The sequence below is a fragment of the Aegilops tauschii genome, chromosome 7 (assembly GCF_002575655.3).
Source record: "Aegilops tauschii subsp. strangulata cultivar AL8/78 chromosome 7, Aet v6.0, whole genome shotgun sequence".
NCBI classification, from domain to species: Eukaryota; Viridiplantae; Streptophyta; class Magnoliopsida; order Poales; family Poaceae; genus Aegilops; species Aegilops tauschii.
The window spans coordinates 113,202,051-113,219,262 of NC_053041.3; the positions used below are offsets into that span (position 1 = coordinate 113,202,051).

General features: G+C 48.9%; 2 protein-coding genes across 2 annotated transcripts; one reads left to right on the plus strand and one right to left on the minus strand.

Annotated features, from left to right (window-relative positions):
* Positions 1–6,392: 6,392 nt before the first annotated feature.
* Positions 6,393–9,057, plus strand: LOC109755572 (pectinesterase). The gene is made up of 2 exons (XM_020314465.4): positions 6,393–7,599; positions 8,163–9,057. Exons 1-2 carry the CDS (start codon positions 6,531–6,533, stop codon positions 8,855–8,857), a joined length of 1,764 nt encoding a protein of 587 aa, XP_020170054.1. The 5' UTR covers positions 6,393–6,530; the 3' UTR covers positions 8,858–9,057.
* Positions 9,058–10,858: 1,801 nt separating this feature from the next.
* Positions 10,859–11,984, minus strand: LOC109755571 (uncharacterized). The gene is made up of 3 exons (XM_020314464.4): positions 11,621–11,984; positions 11,353–11,477; positions 10,859–11,188 (listed from the first exon to the last, which is right to left on the minus strand). Exons 1-3 carry the CDS (start codon positions 11,789–11,791, stop codon positions 11,077–11,079), a joined length of 408 nt encoding a protein of 135 aa, XP_020170053.1. The 5' UTR covers positions 11,792–11,984; the 3' UTR covers positions 10,859–11,076.
* Positions 11,985–17,212: the final 5,228 nt, after the last annotated feature.

The following is a 17,212-nucleotide window of genomic DNA, read 5'->3' on the forward strand; positions in this document are numbered from 1 at the left end:
TTAAGGTGTTATTCTAGTACGAACTCTAGGATAGATCGAATGGAAAGAATAGCTTCATGTTATTTTACTACGGACTCTTGAATAGATCGATCAGAAAGGATAACTTTGAGGTGGTTTCGTACCCTACAATAATCTCTTCGTTTGTTCTCCGCTATTAGTGACTTTGGAGTGACTCTTTGTTGCATGTTGAGGGATTGTTATATGATCCAATTATGTTATTATTGTTGAGAGAACTTGCACTAGTGAAAGTATGAACCCTAGGCCTTGTTTTAAAGCATTGCAATACCGTTTACGCTCACTTTTATCGCTTGCTGCCTTGCTGTTTTTATATTTTTCAGATTACAAAAACCTATATCTACCATCCATATTGCACTTGTATCACCATCTCTTCGCCGAACTAGTGCACCTATACAATTTACCATTGTATTGGGTGTGTTGGGGACACAAGAGACTCTTTGTTATTTGGTTGCAGGGTTGTTTGAGAGAGACCATCTTCACCCTACGCCTTCCACGGATTGATAAACCTTAGGTCATCCACTTGAGGGAAATTTGCTACTGTCCTACAAACCTCTGCACTTGGAGGCCCAACAACGTCTACAAGAAGAAGGTTGTGTAGTAGACATCAGCTGCCTGCCGCCATCCGCAAACCCAACACCAGAACATCTATCCTCTCACGCAGGTCGTCGCCGTCGTCCCCGAAGGAAACTGCAACTGTAAGCCCAAACCTGGAAAACCTAGCCTCGCTGATCTAGATGAGCAACGAGGGACACGAGCCATCGAATCGTCGGCGCCGCCATTGGGAGCATCGCAAAGGTGAGGGAAGTCGAGGAAATTTATTCACTGGGAAGCGCCGCCGCCGCCATCAAAGTCGCGCCGCCACGAAAAACTAAACCTAACCTATCTACAAGCCAGGGCCAAAGCACCGGGGATCTCAACACATCCCACTGTTGGGGTGGCAGACGGAAGGAGGGAAATCCCACGGGCGCAGCACTCATTACCCGTGAACCAAACAAAAGAAAATAACCCCCTTTTGAATTCCCGCCACACACAAAACATGGGATTAGGACTAATAGTATACTTCCAAGTCTAATCCCTTCACAAACTCCCCATCATAAACTCATTCCCAATCCCTCAAGCTGCCAAACACACTGTAGGGGATAGATTCCCTAGTAACCAACCAAACAGAGTTAATTGCACATTGATAACACAATTAAGAAAGTCTTAACAAATTGGCACCACTTAAAAAAATACAAGTCAGTATCAAGTCCGGGCTGTGTGTCTATAAATTGATCTAAACTCTGTATAAGCACGTATTGACGCTGAAACTGACTGGTGAGGCCCCCCAGCCTTGGATCATTTTTTGATGAATTTTTTTAGGGAGATGTTTGTTAGCATTTGTCCACCCTCCCTCCCAATTATTTTTGGCTAGCTCCGCCACTGCTAGCGTGAGAGCTTTTTCTCGCCTTAAGCGAGCTGAAAGAGGATCACTCGCTGAAGGGTCGACACTAATCGGGCCGCCCCATTCACACACATGCACATTAAAAGGAAAAGCGCGAACAGAAAATAGAGCACGCCAGGGAGCGAGCTGAAAGGGGATCACTCGCTGAAGGGTCGACACTAATCGGGCCGCCCCATTCACGCACATGCACATTATTCACTGGGAAGCGCCGCCGCCGCCATCAAAGTCACGCCGCCGCCGCCATCAAAGTCGCGCCGCCACGTAAAACTAAACCTAACCTATCTACAAGCCAGGGCCGAAGCACCGGGGATCTCAACACATCCCACTGCTGGGGCGGCAGACGGAAGGAGGGAAATCCCACGGGCGCATCACTCATTACCCGTGAACCAAACAAAAGAAAATAACCCCCTTTTGAATTCCCACCACACACAAAACATGGGATTAGGACTAATAGTATACTTTCAAGTCTAATCCCTTCACAAACTCCCCATCATAAACTCATTCCCAATCCCTCAAGCTGCCAAACACACTGTAGGGGATAGATTCCCTAGTAACCAACCAAACAGAGTTAATTGCACATTGATAACACAATTAAGAAAGTCTTAACGAATTGGCACCACTTAAAAAAAAATACAAGTCAGTATCAAGTCCGGGCCGTGTGTCTATAAAATGATCTGAACTCTGTATAAGCATGTATTGACGCTGAAACTGACTGGTGAGGCCCCCCAGCCTTGGATCTTTTTTTGATGAATTTTTTTAGGGAGATGTTTGTTAGCATTTGTCCACCCTCCCTCCCAATTATTTTTGGCTAGCTCCGCCACTGCTAGCGTGAGAGCTTTTTCTCACCTTAAGCGAGCTGAAAGAGGATCACTCGCTGAAGGGTCGACACTAATCGGGCCGCCCCATTCACGCACATGCACATTAAAAGGAAAAACGCGAACAGAAAATAGAGCACGCCAGGGAGCGAGCTGAAAGAGGATCACTTAACGAATTGGCACCACTTAAAAAAAATACAAGTCAGTATCAAGTCCGGGCCATGTGTCTATAAATTGATCTAAACTCTGTATAAGCACGTATTGACGCTGAAACTGACTGTTGAGGCCCCCCAGCCTTGGATCATTTTTTGATGAATTGTTTTTAGGGAGATGTTTGTTAGCATTTGTCCACCCTCCCTCCCAATTATTTTTGGCTAGCTCCGCCACTGCTAGCGTGAGAGCTTTTTCTCGCCTTAAGCGAGCTGAAAGAGGATCACTCGCTGAAGGGTCGACACTAATCGGGCCGCCCCGTTCACGCACATGCACATTAAAAGGAAAAACGTGAACAGAAACGGGAGCGAGCAGAGGATCACTCGCTGAAGGGTCGACACTAATCAGGCACATTAAAAGGAAAAACGCGAACAGAAAATAGAGCACGCCAGGGAATTGAACCTTGGTCTCCAGCTTGCAACGACAGCTGACCACTAGAACAGACTTTGGGTTGTGACATTATAGTAGGATGAGGCAACTTAAGTCCAAATGAGTCCTTGTTTTCACTGTTCCCTCTCCATTTTTTGTTTGGTTTTTTTCTTCTCCATTTTTGTTTTTTCTTATGTTTGTTTTCGTTTTCACACTACATTTTCATATATGTTGAAAACATTTTTTTGCATACATGTTCAACATTGTCCGAACGCTTATTCAAAATTTTCAAAATACTTGTTGAAAATTTCAATACTTATTCAAAGAATTTCAAATACCCGTTCAATATTTTTTAATACTTATTCAATATTTTCAAATACTTGTGCAGCATTTTTAAATACTTGTTCAATATTTTTTTAAATACTCGTTCAACATTTTTAATACTTATTTGACATTTTTCAAATACTCGTTCACATTTTTCATATGTGTTTTCGAAGAATGTTTTGTTTGTATGTGTGTATATATAAAGAAGAGTATAAAGAAAAGTACAAAAGTAAAGCAAAAAACAAGAATAGAAAAGAGAGAAAAAAACAGGCCGTAGCCTCCGCGCTGCTGGGCCGGCCCATCTGGGGTCCTCCCGATGTGAGGCTTCTTCTCCTGTGCTCACTTAAAGCAAGAAATAGGGGTGCCCGTCTGCTAGGGGCCTACGTGGCATGTCCTTTTGCGAAAAAACCCCTTGATTCAAACTTAATCACACAAATATCCCTTGTTTATGAGAAAAGGCAAAAAACAGGAACAGAAAAAAAAAACAGGCCGTAGCCTCCCGCGCTGCTGGGCCGGCCCATCGGTGGTCAGGTTTCCCCTGTGCTCGCTTAAAGCGAGAGTTAGGGAATGCATGTCCTTTTGCGCAAAAAAAACCTTCATTCAAACTTAATCATGCAAATATCCCTTGTTTGCGGAAAAGGGGGTCCTAAAAAGGCGCACGCGAGGATTCGAACCGAAGCCGACTGTACGCGGTGCGCGAGTGCCGACAACCAAGCCAATGTATCGCTTGCGCTACAGTAGAGGCCTAAATATTTTTATACTCCCTCTATAGACATGTCGTATGAGAAATAAAACCAGCACGGACCGAAAACAGAGGGCGCGCAGTGACCACTACGCCAATGCTTTGCTTGTGTTAAAGTGGAGGCATATTTATTTTTATACTCTTACTTTAGACACGTCCTGGCCTTTTTCGACTATTCCATTTTTATTTGTTTTTTGTTTCAGATTTATTTTATCTTTTTTTAGATCTTGGGTATTCTACAGGTTTTCCTTTTTTTTTGCACATTTCTTTTTTATATAAGTTTTGTAATAATACACAATTATGTTCTTCGGATATTCAAAAAGTTCACCGCATACGAATTGTTTTAAGATGTTAATCTATTTGCAATGTTCATTGCATCGTATATTACAAAAATGTTCCATGTATAGTATAATGAAAAAATGCTCATCTCATCGTATTGTAAAATGTTCATCATATATTACAATAGTGTATCTTATATTACAAAAACGTTCATCACATCGTATATTTCTTTTTTATATAGCTTTTGTAATAAACGGTGTAGTTTTTTCAATATTGTCAACATTTTTAAAATTTACAATGAACCTTTATAGTATGCGATTTTTTTTGTAAATACACACCGAACATTATTGTATAATATACGATGGACAATTTTTGTATATACATAGAACTTTTTTTAATATACAATAATCTTATTTAAATATACAATGAACTTTTTAATATAAGATGTGATGAACATTTTTTTAATATATGATATGCTGAACATTTTTTGATATGCGCTAAACATAATTTCACATTATTATAAAAGCTATGTAAAAACGAAATGTGCAAAAATTAGAAAAAGGAAACCTGGCAAGCGTGTTTTCCCGGTGGCCCTTTTTTCATAAACAAGGACTATTTGCATGGTTATTAATATATAAAGCAAGGGGGGTATTGGTCAGTTTCAGTGTCTATACAAAGCAAGGGGATTGATCAGTTTCAGTGTCTACTATATAGAGTTTAGCTCAATTTGTAGCCGTGAGCCCCAAACTTGGTACGGATTTGTAATTTTTTTGGTTAACTTTTGCTAAATCTAAGTCTCAATCGACGCTATACTCGTAGGATCTTACATTAAAATATGTGCAAAAAGGTAAAAAAAAAATCTTACATGTTATATGACTTGATTGAAACTTCCTTAAATCTCAGCCGACTGAAACCTAGTCACACCCTTTTTGAAAAGTGGTACCAATTCGTTGAGATTACCTCAATTATGGTAAGTATCAACGTATAATTAACTCGATCTAAAGACTAGAAGAAACTTCAGGTATATTTTCTGGGAGTGTCTACTTATCAGTTGACTGAAAAATTTGAAGTGGTCAGTCGATTTCATCTCAACCGCCGGATCAAGATCCAACGTCCAGGACATCATCTTCCACCTCTTCTTCCCCACCCAATCCCCCCCCCCCCCCCCCCCAAGCCGCTAGCACGGACCGCCGGCGCTTGTCGCCCCGTCCTCCCCGCTGGTCTTTCGCCGCCCCCGCCAATCCTTCTAGCCCCCCCCCCCCCCCCCCCCCGCGCGTTGAGTTTTTTCTCCGACGAATCCCCACACCACCCCCCCCCCCCTACGTTGCAGGGATACGGCACACAAGTGCCGAATCGGTGGCAGGATACTGCACCAGGATAGGGATACGCCGACGGGCGGGATACGCGCATCCGTATGTATCAGATTATTTTGAATTAAGATAAAGAAAATAAATCAGAATACGTCCGGGACACGCTGGGATGCACCAGGGATACTTAAGGCCTGTTACCACTCAATCTGTAGCCCATCAGAAGGCCTACTTGACATCACCTGCAGTTGCCAAATCACGAGGACTCGTTTCGGTGCATCTCTAGACTCCCTTTCGGCGCCGCCGCCGGCACCTCAGACCTCGTCTCCATTCTCGCCATCCGGAGTCTATACGCAAGTAAGCTTCAATAAATTGCTCCAAGATCTCTGTTTTTAGGACTATGGATTAAAATTTAGGGGAGAACGAAGGGCATCTAGGGAGTGGTGTGTAGGTCGAACAGTCAATCCTTTGTTGCTCGTTCTGGGACTGGGTCTGGTAGTAACGCCGTTGATGATTGCAAGGAACACAAGGACTGCATTCAACGAGTTGGGACATGAAAAGGTAGCAACTTCTTTAGATCACCTGAACGAAAAAGATCAGGTTACTTCATATACGTCAATTTTCTCATTCTCTAAAAAAATGTTTTCTGGTGCTGATTTATCTATGCATTTGTACATATACTCACTGTATCTATTTTCAGGAAATGCCGTTTTCCGCCGTATCCGTATCCCCGTACCATGTAACATAGCCCCCCCCACACACACACACAAAAAAAACCCTAAGATAGATATTGGGGTAGCCTGCGCAGCAAACTTCTTCCTCCCCTCTGGCTGTTTCTTCCTTCGACCAAAATCGATAGCCCAACTTCAAAATTTAATCGACTGAAATGTGGCTATTTGTAATTTTCCGTGACTTGGAGTTAGCATTCTCGCAAGGACAACTCACAAACCATGAGAACTTATATATGTCTCTGACTACCAATTTCTAGCTCACTGCCACATACTCGCACACTCTTCCCGGCCGGCATGGCTGCTCTCTCGCCAGCTCTCCTCATCTCCACCCTTGTGGTGCTCGTCGCCACTGCCACCACAGCCCAATGCCGCCCTCAGAAACACCACGGTCAGGCCTCCAAGACCGCCTTTGCCCCTCTGGCCACCGTCCACGCCATCTGCAGCACCACCCCGCACCCGGCGTCCTGCCTCGCGTCGGCCGCCGTGCACCTCGACGCCGCCACGGCCCATCTCTTGGCGTCGTCCATCACCGTCCCCCTCCTCCCGGCGAACATCCTCTCGGTTGCGCTCGCCTCCCTCCGCGGCGCGCTCTCAGCCGTCTCCTCCCTCTCCCCCGTCCTCTCCTCCACGCTCTCGGCCCCGTCGTCCTCGACAACGCCGCTCCGGCGCGGCGCCGCGCAGGACTGCCTCGAGCTCCACGACGCCACGCTGAGCTCCCTCTCGCGCTCCGCGTCGCTGCTCGCGTCCCCCGGCGAGGGCCTCCCCTCGGTGCGCGCGCACCTCTCCGCCGCGCTCACCAACAAGGCCACCTGCCTCGAAGGCCTCGCCGGCGCCTCCGGCCCGCGGATGGACGGCCTCCTCGCCTCCCTCGACGACGCCTACGAGCACGTCTCCAACTCGCTCTCCCTCGTCGCCCGCAGCGGCGGTGGAGGGTCCGCGGCCAGCTTCCAAGCCACGGTGGCCAAGATCATCCATCACAACCGGCGCCTGCTCCAGGACGACGAAGACAGTGACGGGGACGACGACGACAGCAGCCGCAACGACAACGACGACGACAGCCGCAACGACAACGAGGACAGAGGCAACAGCGATAGCAACAACGGCAGCGGCGAGACGGTGATCACGGTGGCCAAGGACGGGACGGGGAACTTCCGGACGGTGGGCGAGGCCGTCGCCGCGGCGCCGAACAACAGCGAGGCGAGGACGGTGATCCAGGTGAAGGCCGGGACGTACGTGGAGAACGTGGAGGTGCCCCCGTACAAGACGAACATCGCGCTGGTCGGCGAGGGCCGCGACGTGACGGTCATCACCGGCAGCCGCAGCGCCGTCGACGGCTGGACCACCTTCCGCACCGCCACCGTCGGTAATTATCGTCTATCATTACATCTTAACCAACTCTACCTGCACAGCGTCAGCGCGGTGCGCACGCACGCCACATTGCTCCGTGTTGCCATGCACGCACGCACGCACGCACGCTGCTGATGCCTGTGGACCGTGGCATTGTTCTTCACGTACACGTAACCGAGGCTCACTGACTCTGAGCAGTGATAGAATAGTCAAGTGTAGGACACATCATGCACGGATAATGCACCACCTAGGAATCTGGTCTGACGCAGATCTATCTAAATTTACGTTTTTGGGCGCATGCGGGTCCAGATTCCAGAGGTGCGTGAGTCGAGTCGGATGCCACTCATCCATCACATGCATGTGTTCGTGTTCGCTCCTCGAGCTAAAATCCGAAACATCACCATGGACCTGCATGCCGGTCACCTGTCAGAATGTTGGCCGCTCTTAACTCTTAACCCTAGCTAGCTTCGCTCGACAACAGCTCATCGACAAAAACACTATTCTTCCGGTCCCAACGAGCGGGGCCGACGATCAAACGGCTGGGATTGACTGATCAGACGTGCATGCATGAACGTGCAGGGGTGTCCGGCGAGGGGTTCCTGGCGCGGGACATCGCGTTCCGCAACACGGCGGGCGCGGCGAGGGGGCAGGCGGTGGCGCTGCGGGTGAACGCGGACATGGCGGCCGCGTACCGCTGCGCCGTCGACGGCCACCAGGACGCGCTCTACGCGCACTCCTTCCGGCAGTTCTACCGCGAGTGCGCGCTCTCCGGCACGGTGGACCTGGCCTTTGGCAACGCCGCGGCGGTGCTCCAGGCGTGCGCGCTCGTCGCCGGCGCGCCGGTCCCGGGGCAGTCGAACGTGCTCACGGCACAGTCCAGGAGCGACCCGAACCAGGACACGGGCTTCGCCGTGCACAACTGCACCGTGGAGGCCTCGCCGGAGCTGCTCGCCAGCGGCGTCCGCACCCGCACCTTCCTCGGCCGGCCGTGGGGCGCGTACGCGCGGGCCGTGGTCATCGAGTCCTACCTGGGCCCGCTCGTGGACCGCGACGGGTGGACGGGCTGGCCCGGCGCGGAGCCGGGCCGCGCCGACACGGTCTACTTCGGGGAGTACGGGAACGAGGGGCCGGGCGCCGGCACGGACGCGCGCGTGGGCTGGGCCGGGTTCCACGAGATGGACTACGACGAGGCCGCCCAGTTCGCCGTCGACAAGTTCATCTACGGCGACGACTGGCTCGCCGCCACCTCCTTCCCCTACGACCAAGGCATTTGAACTAAACCAGTACGTGTGATCTCAATAATTCAGAGGTTAATCTCGGACTGTTACTGCGTTAATTTCTGCAAGATGTTCAGTAAGTTCTGTCAAATCCTACTGTGTCATGATCCAACTGAATCAGATGATTTTTGGATCTGTGAGGTGTACAACCAATCAGCAGTTTTTACTATTTGGAATGCAGATGATCATTTTAGTAATGTATAAACGCAAAACTTTTCTACTACGAATTTCTGATCTAGTATTAGGGCCAGATACTGCCATTTTCTAAGTGGTTCGTGCGTTCCAAGTGGGTACGAACTACGAAGTCCACTGAGTTTTGTATCGCTGAAGCTGATAATTGGTGATGACACGGCGTGCAGCAACAGCAAGAGGTTAGGGAGATCCTACTGTCTGGACTGTCCACAATGATGGCGACATGCACACAACATCCAGCTTCAGACCCACGAGAGAGAGTTCTACCGACTTGGCTCTCTATTATCAGTGTTGATGATTGATTCGCTAGTCATAGTTAATTTCAAAAAAGCGAGAGATAGAGATGAACATAGTTTTTCTTCTTTTTTTCTTCTCTGTTTGTTTCCATGCATGGTCGACATAATTTTGCTAACTGCAACGTTGTTGTGATTTTCTTTCAACGAAAATCGAGTTAATTGCTCAAAACCACCAGATCTGAGGCTAGGTACTCCAAAACTACCATTTTTGACAAAAATTACAAAAAACCACCAACTCTGTGGCAAGTGAGTAACAAATGCCACTGATTTGCATATTTGTCGCGGCTGACAGCAAAACTGACAGGTTTGGCCCACACGTCAGGGTGACATGGAAGACCTATGTGGATAAGATGCTGAGGTGGCCATGGGACCCACATGTCATCCCCACTGTCTTCTTCCTCTTTCTTCCTACCTCATCTCTCTCTCCTCCGCTTCCTGGTCGCATTGCGCCGCCGCCGCTGCACCCTCCTCTGAACACCGTCCATCTCCTGGTCGCGTCGCGCCGCCATCCCTCCTAGTCCGCCGTTCAAGCGCCATGGCCGGCGAGCCAGAGGTGGAGCTCGTCTTGCCCGGCCATCCCCTGCTCGATCCGGTCGCCGACCTGGCCGCCGCCGCCGCTCCTAGCGCGCCCGTCCCTCCTGGTCCGACCGCGTCAGCCTCGCCGCCACCTGCGCATGCAGTTCCGCCGCCCGGCGCTTGCAGTGCTGCCGCCCAGCGCCTGCAGTTCCGCCGCCCGGCCCTTGCAAGCGCCGCCGCCTCGCGCTCGCCTTCCGGCAAGCCCCGCCCCGTGCCCGCCTCATCCCGCGGCTGAGTGCCGGGATCTCGCTGGCAGGGGCGCGGGCGTGCGGGGGCTCGGCCTCGCCGCAGGGAGAAAGGGGCACGGGCACGCGGGGGCTTGGCCTCGCGGAGCGAGCAGGGGCGCGGGCACGCGAGGGTTCGGCCTCGCCAGAGCGGGCAGGGGCGGGTGGGTGGGGGAGGAGGCTCGGTCAAGCCGGAGCATGCTGGGGTGCGGGGGTTCGGCCTCGCCGGAGCTAGCAGGGCCAGTCGCTGCTGTTGTTCCTCCACCGCTCCTGTTGGAAGGAAGGAGGAGAGGAGATAAGAGAAGGAGAGAAGAGCTGACAGGTGGGACCCTCGTCCACATCAGCTGGTCAAAGATCGACTAGGATTAGTCTTTGCCACATCAGCGGTCCCACCCGTCAGGTTTGCTGTTAGACGTGCTCAATTTCGAATCAGTGCGATTTGTTATCCACTTGGCGCAGAAGTGGTGGTCTTTTGTGATTTTCGACAAAAATGATAGTTTTGGAGTACCCTAGCCTCAAATCTGATGGTTTTGAGCAATTAACTCACCAAAATCACTTTCTAAAGTTCTTTAACTCCCTGTCCAGTGAGAACAGAGGATGATACCTCGCAGTCACAGGCCACATATTGCAATGGGCTGGCTGCAGTGATCAGATATTCAGATCTCCCCGTCTATCTTTTCGTCGACACAAGTAGTATCAAGATCTCGCCCTTTCAGAAACCTTTCCAACTGTTTCTGTATAAAAGGATTATGCTAGTAGTACGTACAACGAAAGCAAAATAGAAGTAATTCGGGTGATATTAACCAGGCTGTTTGCAGAATAAAATATCACTGCTAGTTAGGCAGGGCATTTGGCACACATGGCTGTGCTTCCGGTTATTCCAATTATTGCTCTTACTTGATCGGTGCCCCCCCACCCCTTTATCAATTCAGAGCTGCCACTTCTGATCATTCTTGTGCAGAAGACCGTCGTCGGCGCCGTCCTCGAAGACCCGAAGCGTCGCAAGGCGGATGAAATCGGTGACCTGAACTCCCACAGGCCTGTTCTCACAGCACAAAATGAGTAAGTTTCAGGTTGATCATCAGACACAAGAATTTTCCAGCAGGCAACAAACACCTCTTTCTATGCTTCTGCTACCAAGCAGTAGTCTACAAAGAGGAGAGAAGAAAAAAACATTGAGAATCAGATGATCAGTTCAACTCACCATGGGAAGCAGGCCTTCTCCGGCAGCCGCATTCCGAGCCTCGGGCCCTCGTCGTAGCCCTCGCAGACGACCTCCCCCTTGTCGTCCCTGTAGCACACGATCCCTCTCACCTGGTCCTCGAACACCTGCCGATCAGACCACCAATTCAGAGAGGATTTATTCGAAAAAGAAAAACAGTTCAGAGAGGAAACCGAGATGTCTCCTTGGATCAAGCATAGACATGGATGATGCAAGTGTGCATCGACCAGTGCAAGATAATTTATAGTACCTTGTTGCTGGTTGGTGCAGCAAAGGAGAGGTGCGAGGATGGTTGGTTACATCCATGGGCTGCAGAGGTTCTGAAGCTCAAGGCTGCTGCCGGCCTCCTTGCGCCGAATCTCGGGCCGGTGGTGGCCATGGAGGAAGAAGGGTGAGGGTGGCAGTAGCCTCTGAACGCCATTTTCTGGTTGGTCTCTGGTGAGGAGTCTGGGGTTCAGCAGAGCAGAGGACCTTGTGTTGGCTATATGCTGAATTCTGAATGATTTTCTTGGGAAGAGGGAGGAAGGGTATGGCCAGTTACAGAGCCATGGCACTTTAACAAGGTGTTTGTACTTTCTTGTAGGTTGTAGGGGCCGGGGTGGCAATCATCTGAAGGAAGGAAGGAAGCAGCAGCAACCGCAAAGCTTGCAATATCTATCTATTTTTCTATTGCAAGCTACACTTGGTGCGTCGTGGCCTTCCATGGTAGGTGTCTGATGATTTTGTTTTTGTTGGACTTTCTGCATTTCAGTTGCATTTTTGTAATCCATGTCGCTATAGATACATTATACATACTCAAAACTGTGCATATCTTAAGACCAAAATGCTACTCCCTCCGATTTATATTTATATCAATTGTCACTGGTCTATTATAACTTTACCCAAAAAGGCTTTCGCCCCGCTTTATATATAAAGCAATGATCAACCACAGCCCAATTACAAATGCATCCACGACAACACACGCACACACCCAAGGCGGGATACATAGACGCTGAGTGCAGCAACACCACCCCTAACACTACGAGAGCAATCAGGGCCTTCACGATGAACACACTACCACAAAAGATGAACCCGCATATGATGAACCGTGTGCTCCAAGGTGGCGCCTCCAAGAAGGTTACGACGTCAACGTGCCGCCACCGGCCGACTCGGGGTCAGAGTTTCCCCTGGATCAACACGATGACCGACGAGAGCTGCGACGACGCTTTCAAGAAGGGAACGCGCTACGCCGCCGCCGTTCCGTCCGAAGATAGAACAAGTTTTCACCCCAGCCAACACTCACCGCCACCAAACGCCACACCCTGGCCACCATGCCGCCCACACGACCATGGTCACCGGGTAGCACCAAGCCACGGGCTTTGCCCATGAGCACTGCGCTACCACCATCAGGGCCGCCGCCCCGGCATCCAAGACCTTGACACCACCTCACCCAAGACCTGTCGCTACCCCAACTAAAGAGACAAGTGGAAAGGCCTCGCCTTTCACACCCCTGGGCGCCCCCCAGCGTCGAGACCCAAAAGGCCGGCCAAAATTGGCCTCCATCGACCCGTTGTGCTGCACCGGGTGCGAGACGAGCTCGGTCCAGACGCCGAGCGCGAGACGAGCTCGGTCCTACTACCGGGCGCGAGACGAGCTCGGTCCTGCTGTCGGGCGCACGATGAGCTCGGTCCTGCTGCCGGGCGCGAGACGAGCTCGGTCCCGCAGCAACGGGCGTGAGACGAGCAATGGACCGTAGCTGGGAGCGGGCCAGCCCTTGGACGAAGGTAGAGCCCGGACAATGAGGAGAGAAATCGAAGGCCGATACAAGCCGCTCACCGACGGGCTGACGCTAGAGGAGAGTCCTCAGCCGCCGCCGTGAAACAATCCAGACCACCACCATGAGCTACCACCACGCCGTAATAGCTCACACCTTCGCCGAGGCCCCGAGGAGCAGCCCCGAGCCACCTTGCAGCAGTTGTGGCACGCCGCCGAAGACGCGGCCCGCCCCCCGGCCATGGACGCCCAGCGCCGCTCCACCCCGAAAGGAGCAGCCTGGTCACCAGCCGCCCCGCCACCACCTTAGCCAGGTCGCCGCCACCACCCACACGCCCACCGCCGCCACCGCTCGGATCTGGGATGGGGGGATAAGATACGTCGTCAGCGAGTCCCCACCCCCCGAAACCCCACGAGCCGCCGCAGGAAGGGGGAGCAACACCACCGGGACGCCAGGCCGTCGAGGGGAGGGGGCAGGGCCCGTGGAGGGCCTGACGACCGACGTCGTCGCCGCGAAAGGTCTTACCCCGTGACGTACGTACACCTCGAGCGCGGGAGAAAGAGGCCCCGCCGCCGCCTACGCCACGCGGCCCAGTGACACCACCGGCGGCGGCTAGGGGAGGGAGGCCAGGGTAGGGGTTGAGAAGAGGGCGGCGCTAGGGTTGGCTCCCGGAGTCGCCTGCGGGAGTAAGTTGTATGTAATAAATTATGGATCGAAGGGAGTAAATATTTTACTTGTTTAAAAAATGTAACTGTCCTTAGCTTGCATCACACAAGAACACAAAATGTAAGAAAGAGATGGCCACTGCAATCAGCCAGCTTTGGCACAATTAGCAGTGTCAATCTACATGTAGTATAATAATCATACGCGGCTGATGGTTTTGCCTCGTTGGGGTCGATGGGCCAGGGCCATTACCTCACCAACATTATCATCGTAGATGTATATGACATTCCTCAATCGGATTCAGCATAAATAATCCCCAATCTGACGTGACAGCAACAGCTAGCCTTATCCGATGATGCGCGCCAAGAATTGGTAGTTGTGCTAAACAATTGCTTTGCCATGTGACCATCTCGTTATCAACGGGGCAGCGATCTTAAGAAAGAGGGGAGGGGTGGTTATCTTGTCTTCTAGCATCGGTGCAATCTAAGCCACAAAATGGAGGGTTATGACATGGCAAACATTGGGTGGGAACTGCCACGAAAAATAAGAAACGTTCTAATTTTGCCAGGTTCAAATGATATCACTAAATTTGTCATGAATGAAAAATAATTTCAGGAGTGAAGCAGCACTTTTCTCATTAGCGGTGTGTACCTGAACACTCTCGCGGCTCTGTTTCAGCAATCAAATCGTTCTATTCCATTTTGAGAGCAAGTGTTTCAATCATTCATGCTCATGTAGGCCAAACAAGTGTGATGTGGGTCGGGATCCTCTACAGTACTGGACGGTGCAGTAGTGCATATGACATGTGGGATCGGGTCCACACGACAGCGACCATACCGCGTATGATGAGCTAAAGCAGATGATAACACCATTATTTCGAGCGGGGGCAGTTAATGATATCTTTTTGATTTTTCCATGATTTTGGTGCTCGATGAAAAGGTACTCGTTTGCTTCCAGGTGTGTCTTCGTAATCATGTTTTTGTAGGAATCAGGCTGCCACCAGGTAGATGCTATAAGTAGCCTTGGCATCCAGAACAGTCCAAGTGGAGGCAAAGAGGGGTACGTGTATCTGGAAATGTTGGGTGAGGAGTCACATATCACAATCACACTTGCTTGGAAAACTTTGGAGTGTTAGCTACTTCAGTGTCGCACCGCATGAGTGATTTCGACTGGTTTCTGTTGGTCGAAGCCGACACACCTGAGTTCAGTGGCCTGAGTTGTTGCAACCAATAAAAGAAAGAAAGAAAAAAGATGGGAGATACACCACGGCACCGATTTTAAAATCGAATCATTGTGTGCCTCAGCATAGTAAACCAAATTCAAGCACACCTACTGATTAGATCGCTAGTTCAGAGAGTTACCTTCCAGAGCATTTCACTATATTTCAGAAAATAATAATCAACAAAGCTTCTCGGCTCTCACTTTCTGAGACATTCAGTCATACTCACACAATCTCAGCTGTATTCCATGGACAATTCACACGACCTCAAAACCGTGAACGATTTCAGAAGCATTTCAGATTGATTGCAGAGATACTCCTCAGAATTCATTTTTTCTTGAAGACAACAGAACTATTCCACATAAGAATATCCAAGCTGCTATGCGATTCAGAAAAATTCCACGCACAAGTTTCAGTGCAACTTCGAAAAAGATCCACAATCACATCACTCTATACCACAGTGATTTGTAAATTTTTTAACCACGCATCATTGAAATATCACCTAACAGAGATTTCAGAAACATCCACTCAAATGTTTTAGGAAAATCATAAATGTTCCACAAATACTGAAATTGATTTGGAGATACGACCCACAAAAAATATTCAAATTTTGATTATGATTTCAAAGACATAATTCAAAAGTTTTTGTAAAATTACTGAATCCAGACGGTCAAGTCGATTCACTAAAGACCCCCCCCCCCCCCCCCCCCCCAAATACAAAATTGAAGGATTGGATAAAAATTAGGACAAAAAAATAGAAAAGAAGAACTCGAATCCAACCAAAAAATGATTAAATTACATCTTTTGAAATTCGGACCATTTTATGGATTTGTGAACAAATTTTAAAAGGAACATTTTTTGAAATTCCAAACAATTTTTGAAACACAGGCATTATTTGAAATTCCTGAAAAACTATTGAAAATGGAAAACAAATAAAGTGCATGAAAAAATTTCACAACATTTTTTAATTTCCTAATAATTTTTTAAAACACGTCAATTTTTTGATTTTTACTAAAAAGAATGAAATTTATGAACATTGTTTATGATTTTGAACATTATAAAATTTGCGAAAAAAGAAATAGAAAAGAAGAACGAACAAAATGAAAAAAAGAAAATAAGAAAAACAGATTAGAAAACCAATATAGAAAGCAACATAAAGTAAAATCTGGTTCGGGAACCTTCTAGAAGGATCACAAAACCGATGAAACTCGGCTTGACAACCTTCACTTACTGCTGAAATGGGCCTGCCCACTTGCTCGCTCGCCCATGTGCGATGCGTCCACAGTTGGACGCAATCCATGTCACATAGGAATACCCGGGATGGACTAATTAACGAGTACCCCACAGGGACTTCCCTGCGGGTATTGCGAGTGCGCATGGAGTGTCTTCAGCCGCCGCATGTCCTGTGATCATCTTTTTTTATTTTTGCACGCCTTTTTTTAGGTTTGCATTTTTCTTCGGTTTTCCCTAGTTTTCGTGATTTTTAAATTAATTTTGTTTTTCTTCCATGAAGCACACTATGCGAAAAACACATATGTGCTTCTGCGTGAAGCAAATCTATGTTTTCATGTGAAGCACAATTGTGCCTTTCGAAAGTGAAAAACATGGTTGGGCTTCGTGGAAAACCACAACTGTTCTTTGACGTGAAGCATATCTTTGTTTTTTAAAAGTGAAAAGCACAGGTGTGCTTCTTGAAAAAGTGAAAAAGATAGCTGTGCTTTTCGGGAAACACAATTGGTTCCAACAAAGTGACAAACACGGTCGTACTATTGACATTTTTTTTCTCGTTTAGGGTTTTTCTTTTACCATTTTTTGTTTTAGATTTTCATTTTTCCCGCTTTTGTTTTTTCTTCTTCTAATATTTCCTATTTTTGGGGAAAAACTTCGTCCAAACCTACTTGAGGATTTTATCTCTAGTTTTGGTAGATCTCGACGCGAGAAACGCAACAGTGAAACGGTTCGTGATTTGGACGCGCGGTTCAAGAGATAAAATGTTTCGAAAAAACAAATGAATGAAAAATGCACAAAACACCCACGTTGTGTCATGTCTCGCTTAATCAATGTGCCTCGAGTGGAAAGTGAGAATGGCCTTTGCAAAGGGTACCCTCTAGTTTGTGATTTTGGAAATTACCTTGCCGATTGCGAGAGAGATATATAACTTTGTTTCCCGCATGGGCCAGCCCAATGCCCATTTGTTTCATCATTTT